Source organism: Pteronotus mesoamericanus, unplaced genomic scaffold, assembly GCF_021234165.1.
Source record: "Pteronotus mesoamericanus isolate MK-2021 breed Mesoamerican mustached bat unplaced genomic scaffold, CSHL_Meso_final scaffold_705, whole genome shotgun sequence".
Classification (NCBI taxonomy): Eukaryota; Metazoa; Chordata; class Mammalia; order Chiroptera; family Mormoopidae; genus Pteronotus; species Pteronotus mesoamericanus.
The window spans coordinates 7649822-7664441 of NW_026555326.1; the positions used below are offsets into that span (position 1 = coordinate 7649822).

At 39.2% G+C, this 14620-nt stretch overlaps 1 protein-coding gene across 1 annotated transcript in view; it reads left to right on the plus strand.

The window, feature by feature from the left end:
* Positions 1-14230, plus strand: part of CD48 (CD48 molecule) — a 29118-nt gene extending 14888 nt beyond the window's left edge. Inside the window, exons 3-4 of the mRNA XM_054563404.1 lie at positions 11160-11426; positions 13467-14230. Of these exons, the coding sequence (XP_054419379.1) occupies positions 11160-11426; positions 13467-13546 (347 nt within the window). The 3' untranslated portion in view covers positions 13547-14230. The remainder of the gene's footprint in view (positions 1-11159; positions 11427-13466) is intronic.
* The last annotated feature ends 390 nt before the right edge of the window (positions 14231-14620 follow it).

Consider the following 14620-nt stretch of genomic DNA (forward strand, 5'->3'; position numbering starts at 1 on the left):
TATGATTCTATGCATTTTATGGCTGAGTAATTTTCCATTGTGCAGGTGGGGGGAAAGTGAGTACACGAAACGGAGTTGATTCTTGTATTATTTTTATTAAAATTATTGTATTATTTGCCATACAAACAACTGTAAACCTACTTTTGCCCCATTCTGTATAAATGTACCATGGCTTTTTAAATCCACTCATCTAATGGGTTGCTTCTATACCTTGGGTATTGTAAGTAACACTACAATGAATATAGGGGTGCATATATTCTTTCAAATTAGTGTTTTGGGTTTTTGTGGATAAATCCTTTAAAGTGAAACCATGGTTTCATAAGGCAGGTCCGATTTTTTTTTTTTTTTAAGGAAACTCCATATTGTTTTCCATAGTGGCTGCACCAATGTGCATTCCTACTAACATTGCATGAAGAGTCCCTTTTTTCCACATCCTTGCTTACACTTGTTTGTTGATTTATTTAAGATAGTCATTCAAATGGATATGAAGTGATATCTCATTGTGGTTTTAATTTACATTTCTCTGATGATTAGTGACATTGAGCATTTTTTCACATGTCTATTGACCATCTGGATGTCCTCTTTAGAGAAATATCTATTCAAACCTGCACATTTTAAATTTACTTTTATTTATTTTCTTGGTGTTGAGTAGTATAAGTTTTTAAAATAAATTTTAGATATTAACCCTTTATCAGATATACTAATGCCAATATGTTTTCCCATTTATTATGTTGCTTTTGGGTTTTTTGATGGTTTCCATTTTTGTGCAAAAATTTTAATTTGGTGTAATCCTACATGTTTCTATTTCTTTTGTTTCCCTTGCCTGAGGAGACGTATCAGAAAAAAATATCATTATATGAGATGTTTGAAATTTTACTGCCTATGTCATCTTCTAGGATTTTTATAATTTCAAGTTTTACATTTAAGTCTTTAATCCATTTTGAGTTTATTCTTGTATAAAGTATAAAGAGGTAATCTAGTTTTATTTTTTTGCACATATCTATCCAATGTTTCTAGAACCATTTATTGAATAGGCTGTCTTTACCCTATTGTTTGTTCTTGCCTCCTTTGTCAAATATTAATTGACCAGATAGATATGGGTTTATTTCTGGGCTCTCTACTTCCTTTTATTGATCTATATGTCTGTTTTAATGCCAGTATTATGCCATTTTGAGTATAATGGCCTTGTAGTATACTTTGGTATCTGGTGGCATGATACCCCCAACTTTATTCTTCTTTCTCAATATTGCTGAGGCTATTTGAGTTTTGTGTGTGTGTGTATGTTGTTCCATATAAATTTTTGGATTAATTGTTCTAGTTCTGCAAAATATGCCATCAGTGTTTTGACAGGGGTTCCACTGAATCTATTTATTGTTTTGACATAGGGACATTTTAATGATTTTAATTCTTCCTATTCATGAACATGGTATAGGCTTCCATTTATTTGTATCTTCTTTGATTTCTTTCTTCAATTCCTTATAGTTTTCTGAATACAGGTCTTTATCTCTTTGATTAAATTTATTCCTAAGTATTTTTTTGGTGCATTTGTAAATGGCATTGTTTTCTTAGTTTCCCTTTCTGATAGTTCACTATTGGTATATAAAAATGCAACCAATTTTTTAATATTAATTTTATATCCCACTAATTTACTGAATTCATTTTCTAATTCTAGTAGTTTTTCTGGTGGAGTACTTAGGATTCTCTGTATGCAGTTTCATATCATCTGCAAATAATGAGAGCTTTACTTCTTTTCAGTTTGGATAACTTTTATTTCTTCTTCTTGTCTAAATGCTGTGGCTACAACTTACAGTACTGTGTTGAATAAGAGTGGGGAAAGCAGAAATCTTTCTCTTGTTCCTATTTTAAGAGAAATACTTTTAGTTTCTCTTGCTAAGTAAAATGTTAGCTGTGGGTTTGTCTTATATGACCTTTATTTGTTGAGGAATATTTCCTTTATTCTCACTTTGCTGAGAGTTTTATCATAAATGAGTGCTGGATATTATCAAATGCTTTTTTTTTTACATCTATTGATATGATCATATGATCTTCATCCTTTATTTTGTTTATGTAGCATATCGTGTTAATTGACTTGCAGATACTGCACCAACCTTGCAACCCAGGAATAAATCGTACTTGATCACAGTGTATGATCTTCTTAATGTATTGTTTTAGCCAGTTTGCTAATATTTTGTTGAAAAATTTTGCATCTATGTTTATTAGGGATATTGGCCTGTAATTCTCTTTCTTTATAGTGAGTTTATCTGGTTTTGAAATTAGAATAATGTGGCCTAGTAGAATGAACTTGGGAGTCTTTCCTCTTCTTGAATTTTTTGGAATAAGCTTGAGAAGGATAGATGTTAGCTCTCCTTTGAATGTTTAGTAAAATCTACCTACAAAGCCATCCAGTCCAAGACTTTTGTTTGTTGGGAGTGTTTTAGTTACTGCTTTGATTTTGTTAGTGGTAATTCATCTGTTCAGATTTTCTGTTTCCTCTTTATTCAGTATTGGGAGCTTGTATGTTTTTAGGAATTTATTCATTTCTTCCACATTGTCAAATTTGTTGGTATATAATTGTTTGTGGTATTTTTTTTTTATAATGATTTGTATTTCTCTGATGTCAGATGTTACTTCTTCTCTTTCAATTCTGATTTCTTTTATTTGGGTTCTCTTTATCTTTTTCTTGATGAATCCCATTAAAGGTTTATCAATCTTGTTTATCTTTTCAAAGAACCAGATCTTGGTTTCATTAATCTTTTTTACTTTTAAAAAGATTTTTTTTCATTTATCTTTGCCCAGATGTTCATTATTTCCTTCCTTATACTCACTTCGGGCTTTGTTTGTTGTTCTTTTACTAGTTACATTAAGTATAAGGTTAGATTATTAACTTGAGATTTTTCTTGTTCCTTGCTAACCCCTCTGGCCTGTGTTTCTGTTGAGAAATCAGCTGACAGTCTTATGGGAACTACCTTGTAGTTCATTGTTTTTCTCTTACTGCTTTTTAAGATTCTTTGTCTTTAATTTTTGCCATTTTAATTATTATGTGCCTTGCTGTAGGCCTCTTTGGGTGCACCTTATTTAGGGATCCCTGCACTTACTGGACTTGTGTGTCATTTTCCTTCTCCCAGGTAGAGATGTTTTCCGTCATTATATCTTCAAATAGGTTCTCAACACCTTGCTGACTCTCTTCTTCTGCTATCCCTATGATGGGGATGCTGTTATGTTTGATGTCCCAGAGGTCCCGTTGGCTATCTTCATTTTTAAATTATTTTTCTTTTTGTTGCTCTGCTTGAATGTTTGCTGCTACCATGTCCTCCAAATCACTGATTCAGTTTTGTGCTTCATCTAACCTGCTGTTGATTCCTCCTAATGTATTCTTCATTACAGATGATTGTATTTTTTCTGACTGGTTCTTTTTGGTTTCTACATCCTTTCTAAATGCTTACTATTTCTTCTTTAAATTGTAACTAAGTTCATTCATTCTTCCACTGCTTTGAACTCTGTATCTGGTAGCTTGCTTGCCTCCCTTTTATTTAATTCTTTTCCTGGGGACTTTTCCTCTTATTTCACTTGGGGCATGTTTCCTTGACTCCTTATTTTGGCAATCTCTTTGTATTTGTTTCTGTGTGTTAGGTAGACTTGCCAAGTCTCTCAGTCTTGATATAACGGTGTTTTGTGGGGCTCAGTGATTCAGTATCCTTGCTCACCTGAGCTAGGTGCTCCAGAAGTGTCCCTTGTTTGGGTTATGTGAGCCCACCTGTTGAGGTTGAGTCCTGATTGCTGTTGGTTAGTCTGTGGGTTGGCTTGACCCTCAAGCTGGTTGACTATAAGGATTTATGCAGACCACAGCTGTTGTATGGGGGATAACATCATGAAGTAGAATTTGCCCCAATAGGGTCTGCTGCCTGCTAGGATCTTTCTTTAGGTATGCTGCTTGTGGATCTAATTGGGTCATGCTCTTGTATGATTGGAAGCCCATTGCTTGGGGTGTTGGTTCTGAGGCCCCTTAAGAGTGACTCTGGTGTAGGTCAATGTCAGATGCTGCCTGTAACAAGTTTTGGGCTACCTTTCTGCAGCTACCAAAGTGATCTGCAGTTTGTGTTTCCTTCTGCTGGACCTTGGTGTACATGGGAGGATCCAAGATGCATTTCAAGGTCTGCTTCCACCAGCTTCAAGCCTGGGGACAGGTCAGAAAAATCCCAAGGCACCCCAAGATCTACCTCTAACTTCTGGCTGCTGTTAGGCTTAGTCACTGGAAAAGCTTCTGGTGGTGTGAGTTCTATGAGGGAGGCTCTCAGGAAGTCACCAGGTAGGGGTGAGTGGTGATCACGAGATTGATAGAGATGCAAACTCATGCCAGTGCTGGATCTGAGGCCATTCAGCAAAAGTATCAGAGTACGCCAAGGCCAGACACCACCCACCTGGGACCCACAGACTTTGTGGTGGGGAAAGGTCACAGGAAGTCAGCAGGATGAGGCCAGCAGTGTGTACCAGGCTAAAACAAACCAAGATTTAGCCATGTGGAGGGTGGGTTCCACACCGAGACACATCATAATTAAAATGCCAAAAATTAAAGATAAAAAGAGAATCTTGACCTCTGCAAGAGAAAAGCAGTTAGGGGAGTTCCCATAAGACTGTCAACTGATTTATTAAAAGCAACTTTGCAGGATAGAAGGGACTGGCAAGAAATATTCAAAGTCATGAAGAGCAGAGACCTACAGCCAAGATTTCTCTACCCAGCAAAACTATCATTTAGAATCCAAGGACAGATAGAGTTTCTCAGAAAAGAAAAAACTAAAAGAGTTCAACATCACCAAACCATTATTATATGAAATGCTAAAGGGACTTACCTAAGAAAAATTAGAAAATCAAAACTATGAAAAATAAAATGGTGATAAGCACATTTGAATCTAAAAAACAGTTGAATCTAAAAAACAAAATAAGTAAATAAGAAGAACAAAGACAGAATCAGGATACAGAAACTGTTTTGATAGTAGCCAGATTTGGGGGCTTGGGGGAATGGGTAAAAAGGTGAAGGGATTAAGTAGTACAAATAGGCATTCACAGAATAGCCATGGAGATGTAAAGTATAGTACAGGCAATGGAGTAGCCAAAGAACTTACAGACATGACTCATGGACATGAACAAAGGGGTGGTGATTGCCTAAGGGAGTGTGGGATGCTGGGGGGTGGCAAGGGTGGAAAAATTGGGACAACAGTAACAGCATAAAAAGTAAAATATAATTTAAAAGAAAAAAAGGATGTGGGAGGGGGACCCAGAACAGGACACTTGATGCTCTCACTCCAGCCCTCTCCCTGCAGCAATGCCATTCAATATCTCCCTTTATGACTCTGGTCCACTCCACTGTCATCTTTTTGCTAGAGCCCAGAGTGAGTGTTGCCATTGAGATTCTTTGCACTGGCTCTTCAAGAGAGCTGTCCCCCTTCTCACCAGGGTGAGTGGAATCCTGGCTAATTTTCACAGCCAGATATTGTGTGGATCCCTCTTCTGGGCTTAAGTCCTCCAGGCTAGAGAGCTTGGCATGGGGCTCAGGCCTCTCACTCCTTTAGGGGGAACCTCTTCATCCAAAGTATTCCTCTGGATTCTCTCATGCGGTATGTGGGGCAGGGCCAGCCTCTTTCATATCTCTAATTTTCCTACTCATCTTGATGTGGGTTTTTCTGTAAACTCTTCCTTATAAGACTTTTGTTCAGCTAGTCATCAGATATTCAAATTGATTGTTCTACTCTGATATGGTAGGAGGAGGTGAGTGCAACTTCCATGTACTGTGCCATCATCTTGCCAATCTCCATCTAGTTAACTTTTTTTTTCATAATATAAATATTCTGGTTTTGTACTTTTGTGTAATTTATTTTTTAATATATTTTATTGATTTACAGTTTTCCCAGTTTCCCCCCTTTGCTGTCCTCCACACAGTAACCCTCATTCCCCCTGGCAATCCCACACCTTAGTTTATGTCCATGGGTCATGCATATCAGTTCTTTGGCTACTCCATTTCCAATACTGTTCTTAACATCCCCTGCCTATTCTCTACCTACAATTTGTATTTCTTATTCCCTGCATCTTTCCCCTATTCTCCCCCTTTCCACACCCAACTGTTAACCATCCAAATGATCTCCCTATCTATGATTCTGTTCCTGTCCTGGTTGTTTGCCCAATTTGTTTTTTTTGGATTTGATTGTTGATGGCTGTGAATTTTTTGCCATTTTAATGTTCATAGTTATGGTCTTCTTCTTTTTCTTAAATAAGTCCTTTTAACTTTTCATGTAATAATGGATTGTTGATGATGAACTCTTTTAGCTTTACCTGTCTGGGAACCCCCTCTTTTGCCCTTTGATTCTAAATGATAGCTTTGCTGGATAGAGTAATCTATGTTGTAGGTCCTTGTTTTTTTTATCACTTTGAATCCTTCTTGCCAGTCCCTTCTAGCCTGCAAAGTTTCTTTTAAGAAATCGACTGACAGTCTATGGGAACTCCTTTGTAGGTAACTATCTGCTTTTCTCTTGCTGCTTTTAAGATTGTCTCTTTATCTTTAACCTTTGGCATTTTAATTATGATGTGTCCTAGTGTGGTCCTCTTTGGGTCCATCTTGTTTGGGACTCTCTGAACTTCCTGGACTTGTATGTCTATTTCCTTCACCAAATTAAGGAAGTTTGCTTTCATTATTTTTTCAAATAAGTTTTCAGTTTCTTTCACTTTCTCTTCTTCTGGAACCCCTATGATTTGAATGTTGGTATGTTTGAAGTTGTCCCAGAAGCTCCTTACCCTATCCTCACTTTTTTCAAAAAGTCTTTTTTCTTCCTGCTGTTTTGATTTAATTTTTTTTCTCCCTAGTGTTCAAATCATTGATTTGATTCTTGGCTTCATCCCCCACACTGTTTTTTCCCTGTAAATTTTTCTTTAACTTAGTGTAGCCTTTATTTCTGCCTGGGTCTTTTTTATGCTATTGAAGTACCCAGTGGGTTCCTTGAGCATCTTAATCAATGTTTTCAACTTCATCTAATATTACGCTTATCTCCATTTTGTTTAGTTCTTTTTCTGGAGTTTTGTTCTGTTCTTTCATTTGGGCCATATTTCTTTGTCTTCTCATTTTGGCAGCCTCTTTGTGTTTGTTTCTGTGTATTAAGTAGAGTTGATTTGATTCTTTGTCTTAGTAGTGTGGCCTAAAATAGAAAGCACTACCTTAAGTTGGATGGGGTGGATCCTTAGGTAACTACCTGGGCAGAGCCATCAATGTGAACTAGATTGATGGAGTCTCAGATATGGTGTTGCTACTCTGTGGTTGTGTTGGGGAGGGCTCAGAAAAGAGACAATGGCTGCGGCCTGGCCTCTGGAGTTTTGTGTGGAAGGAAGATGTCCCCTGGCATTTTCTCTGATACCAGACACTTCAGTCTCTCCCTGCATATCACTGGTGCCCTTCAAGCTGCTGCCTCAGTGCTGGAGCCCAGAGGGAATGAGTTAGCTTAAGTTCTAAGTCCCTTCTGGACCCTTTAAGTAAGAGATGCCAGAGAATCCCACTGTTTCTTCCACCACCCTAGCCCCACTGGTTTTTACAGCCAGAAGTTATGGGGACTTATCTTCCTGGCACTGGAACCCTGGGCTGGGGCGCCTGGTGTGTGTCTGGGAATCACTCCTGAGATATTTCTCTCAGTTTTTAACTACCACATATGTGTGTGTGTGACCACCCATTCCATGTCTCCACATCTCTGCCCTTCCTTTGTGTCTGAATGGATGTGAATTCTTTAATTCCTTGGTTGTCAGATTTCTATACATCTCAATTTTCTGATGATTCTCGGTGCTAGTTGTTTTGTTGTTTAGTTGTAATTTTTGCTGTGGTTGTGTGAAAAGGTGAGCCGTGTTTACCTATGTCTCCATCTTGACTGGAAATCTCCTTTTGTTTAATTTGATCTAAGGCTCTCATTCTTGTAGTGTGTTCTCAGGTACATGAGCAATCTCAAGGATAAGTGGACAACAGCTCTCATCTGCACAGCAAGAATATTTTTTGTTGTTTTATCATCATGGAAAACAACTATTTGGAGTGCAGAGCCTATTGAACTACCTAATTTCTGCTAATTAGAGCTTCCTTATTTACCATAGTGTCCTCCTAGACCTCTTCACCTTCAAAATTTGATGGAAGAGTAAATTCTAAATGGGTGGCCCCATTACTTGATATCCTACTGGAAATTGGTCTGAATATAATTAAGTGGTGCAGAGGCTTGGGGAGGCTGGGCCACGTGAAAGGCACAGAGGAGAATCCAAGGTTAAGTGAAGGTTGTCTATGTATGTGTAATAAAGGATTCCTGTTCCAGGCCTCTAAACTGAGGGTTTAGGACTTGCTTTATATACTAGATCCATCCCTCACTGGTAGGTTAGGCCTACCATACACAACAAGGTGTTATGTGTGTGTATTTGTAAAAAAAATGTGAGTTGGTAAAAATAGGTTTTAAGAATAATACCTCTGTACCCATCTTGAGCTGCCCAGGGATGGATATATAAATCAAGGGATAAATTGCGTAACCTTTAAAAATTCTGGGATTTTCTTCCTTGGCTTCCAGAGCTACCATAAGCAATGGCTTTCTTTTGGTGCCTTCAGCCAGTGTTCTTCCTTTCTGCAGTGGTGATTAGTGTTGTGGTAGCTAAAGGAGAAAAAGGGGGGTTGATTATATGCTGTGAGATCACCCCAAACTTACCTCAGTGTGCTGAAAAGGGCAAATGCAATAGCACACATTGGGTGATGTGTGTCTGATCCTGGGTTTTTGTCTCCCCCAAATGGTGCCCCTTTCTAGTTACTGTATTTGTATGATTTAGTGATTGCTAGCTGGTCTAGTTTGTGTAAATATAATATGTTGGTCTGTTTCCATGTTCTTTTGGGGTTTTATTGTTTAAAATATTTTTATATTGAGAAAAATAGCTAAAGCTTCTTTGACAAAAGATTCTATATCAGGCAAAATGATCTGAAACATAAGCTTGGAGATGCGTCTTCTTGAATGGAGTGTGAACCATCCTTTCTTTTGTTTCTCTTTCCCCTATTTCCTCTTTTAGACCAGATCTTCCGTCTTAAAAACTTGGCTCCTACCCTATCTCCTCTTCTATATCCTGCCTACAGAAAGTTCACCCCCATCTTTAATTTGTGGGCTGTCTCCTCCAATTCTTAAATGTTGTATGCAATATACCTGGAGAAGCTAACACTACTCTATTCCTTGTTCCCAATCTCCTGAATCAAGACCATTCCTTAACATGTGATTAATGCCAAACACTTTGATTGCTATAGGTAAATGAATCAAACATACTTTAATTTTTAATCTTAGAAGCAATGAGGGGTGGCTTCCATTTTGAAAATGGGGTCAGGAGACCAAGAAAGGGAAGATGAACATATATCCAAGTCACCCAGGAAATTTCATGCAAGAAACTTATGTAAAAGTAGCCACAAGTTTGTCTAATAGGAGACAAATGAATGTAACTCCATCTTCACTGATAGAAACCAAAGCTTTATGTGAAATTTTGAATTTATGGGGAGGGAGGGTAAGAAAGCATGCACCTGTCTGTTCTTTGCCTGATCCCTTCCCCTCATTTCTGAACTGCAGAAGACTGAGCCTCATTGGGCTTTGGCGACCACCATTGCTGGGGACTGTTTATGTTGCTGTGCCAGGTACTTCAATATACTCTATAATTTTGCAAATTACCAAGAGTTTCACAACCAGCTTGTGAAATTTCTAAATATATTAAAACCCACAAACTAGTTTGGCTTCAGCACCTCTGCCTGAAGATAATACCCTCAGGATTTGTTTAGAAAAAGAAATATCCTTTAGTTCAGCCCCGGAATTTCAGACAGCTCAGAGGGGCATTTTGGGACCAGGCTACCCCAGCTGATTCAGTAAATCTCATCTACAAAGTTCTCAGAGCTGTGCTGCTCACCTTGAGAAATGCAGAAGTATGTAAGACATGAGGCTAGTCCACAGGAAGTGGCAAAAAGTTGCTCAGTTAAGTTGAGCATCTGAGAGGATTTCACAGAGAAGATGAGTCTAGAGTTCAGGACACTGGCTTGGTAGAGCTCCCTTTGCCCTTCCACACACATACAACCCAGAGGCAAGCTCTGATCTGGTCAATTCTCTGCCACATTTTAATTCTGTGACATTTGAGCTGCACTAATTTTGCATATGGTTTACCCTTGACCAGAATGAAAAGACCCTAGAGCATTTCAAATAAAGTGACCATAGCAAAGGAAAAAGCAGACACTGGGATTACCTTTCCTCCTATCTGGCAGCAGGACAACAGCGGTGATGATGCTGTGACCTTCAGTGTGCATATAACACTTACAGAAACTCTACAAAAAGCACCCACCCATGGACAATATCAGTTTACAAATGAGAAAGAAATTCAAGGCATCACTTATCTTGCCTAATATCACTCCACCAGAGCCAAGTCCAGGATCCAGGCTGGTCTCAATCTAAAGCTAGTGTTTTGTCCTTTCGATCTCATAACTCATCCATCCATCCATCCATCCATCCATCCATCCATCCATCCATCCATCAGATAGTTACAGAATACCTGCTATGTGGCAGGTACTGTACTAGATACTGAGATACAAAAGTTAACAGGTACAATGCTGTTGGTCACTGCTGACAGGGGCTGGGGTTACATGAGGTTCTTTTCTGTAGCTCTGCCAGAGTCCAGAAAAGGGATTTTCCATGTGCAGAGCAGCATATTTTACCCTGGACTCTTGCTGAATCTGAGTCCAAAAGTCTTTGAAGGACAGACAGCCCAATGTGCCAACTAAGGGCCATTGCTAGAAAAGAGGCCCTCAGCAGTTCAACAATCTCTCTGCCAGCACTCTGCTGTTCTTTCTGGACCACAGATGGTCATAAACCCATTTTGTTTCTGGGTGCATGGCTCCCCCTCCTGAATCCAGATTAGCTTCAATCCAAAGAGAACTTCCAGTCTGAAGTTCTTTGGAGGAAGCTTCTGCCTCCTCCGAAGGCAAAGCTGCTCACTGGTTCCTTCTATAGGGGCTTCTCTATGACTCCAATTTCTGCAGCATTTTCCCCCTCCTAGCTTCCCTTGTACATTATTGGCTAAACTTACCTCACAGCATAAATGTATAAATCCATTTTATCATCTTATAACATCTTTCTCGTCCTCAGATCCTGTACCCAAGCCTGTCATAAAAATTGAGAAAACACAGCAAGTGAACAACAGCTGTTTTCTGATCCTGTCATGTGTGATCCCAGATAAGTCTGTCAACTACACCTGGTATAAGGAGTCAGGGCCCTTTCCAAAAGAGCTCCAGAGTGATGTGCTTGAGATCTCCATTGAGCCAGAAGACTACTCCAAGTTTTACACATGCCAAGTCAGCAACCCTGTGAGCAGTAACAATGACACAGTCTACTTTACTTCAGCCTGTACACCTGGTAAGAAGTATTCCCAAGGGAGCTGAGGTGGGTTCAGAATCACTAGTTTTCTCTTGAATGAAGAAAGGTGTGGGGTCCCTATTCGGCATAATGGCACAGAATTTGGTGGAGAGTCACAGAGACATCCAGGAGACTTGGGTTCTACTCATAGCTCTGCTAAAACCTCCCAGTGAACTCACTTTATCTTGTGGAACTCAGTGTCCTCATCTGCAAAGGGTGGTTGCACAGGATATCCCCTTTTCCTCACCTGCTCTAACAATGCATGGTCCTCAAATCTGCAGCCAGGGTCATTGTAGGACAGTTTGAGATATCAGAGTGAACAGACAGAAAAAGGACAAGTAGGAGAGCAGGCCACACATTGTTCAGCAGTTGCACCAAGGGGTTTAGACAGCCTAAATCAGCAAAATAAAGGCCAAAGAGATGAGCATGAGTAAAAACAAGTAGTGAACAAGAGTGAGAACCTTAACCTAAGGCAGAGACACTCTGCTCTCACCAGCTGTGTGCTTCTTGATGAATTTAGGTAGCCAAATTCTGGGTTTTATATTTCACATTCCTCTATCTCCTGGGAGGATCTACTCACTCACTTGAGAATCACTCCTGGCTCTCTACCAAGCCTACACAGATCCTATAGTGAGGTAGCTGAGACTGAGTAGTAAGTTCATAGGTTTTGGAGTCAGATACCTGGGATTAATTCTGGGAATGTCACTTACTAGCTAAGCACATTACTTAGCTTCTGTAAGTCATATCCCTCTTAAATAACAGATAAAATAATAGTTTTTTTATCTTATGCTGTTGTAAGGATTGAATGAGACAATACAAATAACGTAGCACAGTGTCTGACAAGTCTTCAGTGAATGGTAGCTAAATTAGACTCATTCCCTTCAATTTAGGAGATGCTAAGGGTTTGGGGGCCCCGTTAATAAATATGGATCACTATCACCAGCATTCAGGTCTCTCTCATTCTTCATACTCCTGAAATCACATCTCTGAGCCCTACTACACATAACCTTCTAGAATAATTCATCCCAGTGATGCCAACAATTACCTGAGATCCCTGTTATACCCAGTGATCAGGGACCATGGTCCCCAAGGACACAGCTCTTTCATGGTTTTCTTGGATCCAGTCTACTCTCCCACCTGTACTGATTTCTTTACCTCTGCAGCCACAGGTGGGCTATGGAACTTGTATTTTCTCTTTTATTCTTCCCAACTAACTGGCCATGTCTCTTCTAGTCTCCTCATATTTGCTACTTTTCTGTCACCTCAGACTCAACATGAAATTTGATGTCTGATTCTGAGACCACAAGTTGACTGGGCAATTCCAGCACCACCTTCATATCAACACCATACCCTGAGATCCAGAAAAATAAAGACATGTAGTCCCTGTCCTTCATTAAATGAAAGTGACTGCTCATTTGCAGAGAAGATGAAAACAATAATACATCAATTTTTTGAAAGGACTAAACCTGTCTTGTCACTTTTTAGCTGTCTAAATTATCCTAGAAAAGCATCCGTAACCTCCCTTTTCTATTTTATCACTCATTCTTTTTCTCTTTATTTGTACTTCCTTCTCTCTCTTCCCATCTATCTCCTCTTCTCTCCTCCTCTGTTTTTTCCCCTCCCATCCCTATCTATTCTTCTAGTTGGTATAGATGGTTAATGGGGTGGAGAAACAGTAAGAAGAAGTAGTCCTTGTCTCTCCAAGGTCAGCTGTGCATAGCATTTATGGTCATCTGTTTACACCTGAAGTTCTGCCCTAATTCAATGATGTCCAGTGGAGGAGAGTGATTTTTTCCCATGCAAAGTGACCTGCAAGCTGAGGACTCACCTGAGCTAGTGATAGTTAAGGGGTTTCTACATTCTTTACATTTTGCATCTGGGGAGATTGAATCAGTGTGAGAAAAGGATGTCCCAGACACACTGGGACTGGATTAGGGAGGAAACACACTCTCCTGCTCCAGTGACAATGTCCACACCCCCACCCTTTCTCAATGCACTAATGAAGACACCTAAGTGTTTGGGGTTCTCTTGCCCTTTCAGCCCAATCTTCTGGAGTAGCTTGGATTGCAGCATGGCTAGTGGTCATAGTACCCACCATTCTTGGCCTCCTATTGACGTGAGACAAGCTCTCCTAATTCAAGCATGAAAGTCGAAGACTGCAAGGTCTTGCCTTCATCAGGAAATATGCGCTTAACCTGGACAGAAGCTCTGGCTCTATGAGATAAAGTATGCTGAAGCATGTATAAAGACTTTCAAATTAACTTTTAAAAGTCATGGTTACAGTATGGTGATTATCAGAGAAAAAGGGGGGTAGGGGAAAGAGAAGAGGGTAAAGGGAGATAAGTGAGAGACTTGACTTGGGGTCGTGAACATACATTACAATATACGGAGATGTATTACTGAATCGTACACTTGAAACCTATATAATTTTATTAACTGTCACCCCAATAAGTTCAATTAAAAATAAAAAATAAAAGAGAAAAAAAAGTTGAATTTCACAGTTCAGGTTTGCCGACTTTCCATAATTGAAGGTTGAAGTGGTGTATTTATATCTGTGGATTAAGGAATAAATTATTAACAGTTCATGGGCAATGTAGCCATGTAGGCTATTTAGACAAATATTGGGTGGGAATAGTCTCTTTTTTCAGATATGAAGGATTTCATTTATGACATGCCATCCTAAATCTCAATTTAAAATAATTAATAAAAATTAAAGCACTTTGCAAAAATAAAACTGCTAAGCATGAAAATAAAAATAAAAATCATGGCTAACATGTTATTTTAGTCCCCATAATTGTTTTCCAACACACATATGTAAACACACATGCATTTTTTTCCATCAAAAAATGTGATTAGCCCTGGCTGGTGTGGCTCAGTGAATTGAGGGCCAGCCTGTAAACCAAAGGGTTCCTGGTTTGATTCCCAGCACGGCACATGCCTGGGTTGCAGGCCAGGTCCCCAGTATGGGGCACGTGAGAGGTAACCACACACTGATGTTTCTCTCCCTCTCTTTCTCCCTCCCTTCCCCTCTCTCTAAAAATAAATAAATAACATTTTTTTAAAAATGTGGTCATACTATGCAATGTTGTATGCAATGCTTAAATAAATATTTAATATTGTTGTCAAAGTGGATTCCTGAAGTTGACCCAAATCTGTCAGACAATGCCAGCTGCATCAGCCTGGAAAAACTGGGA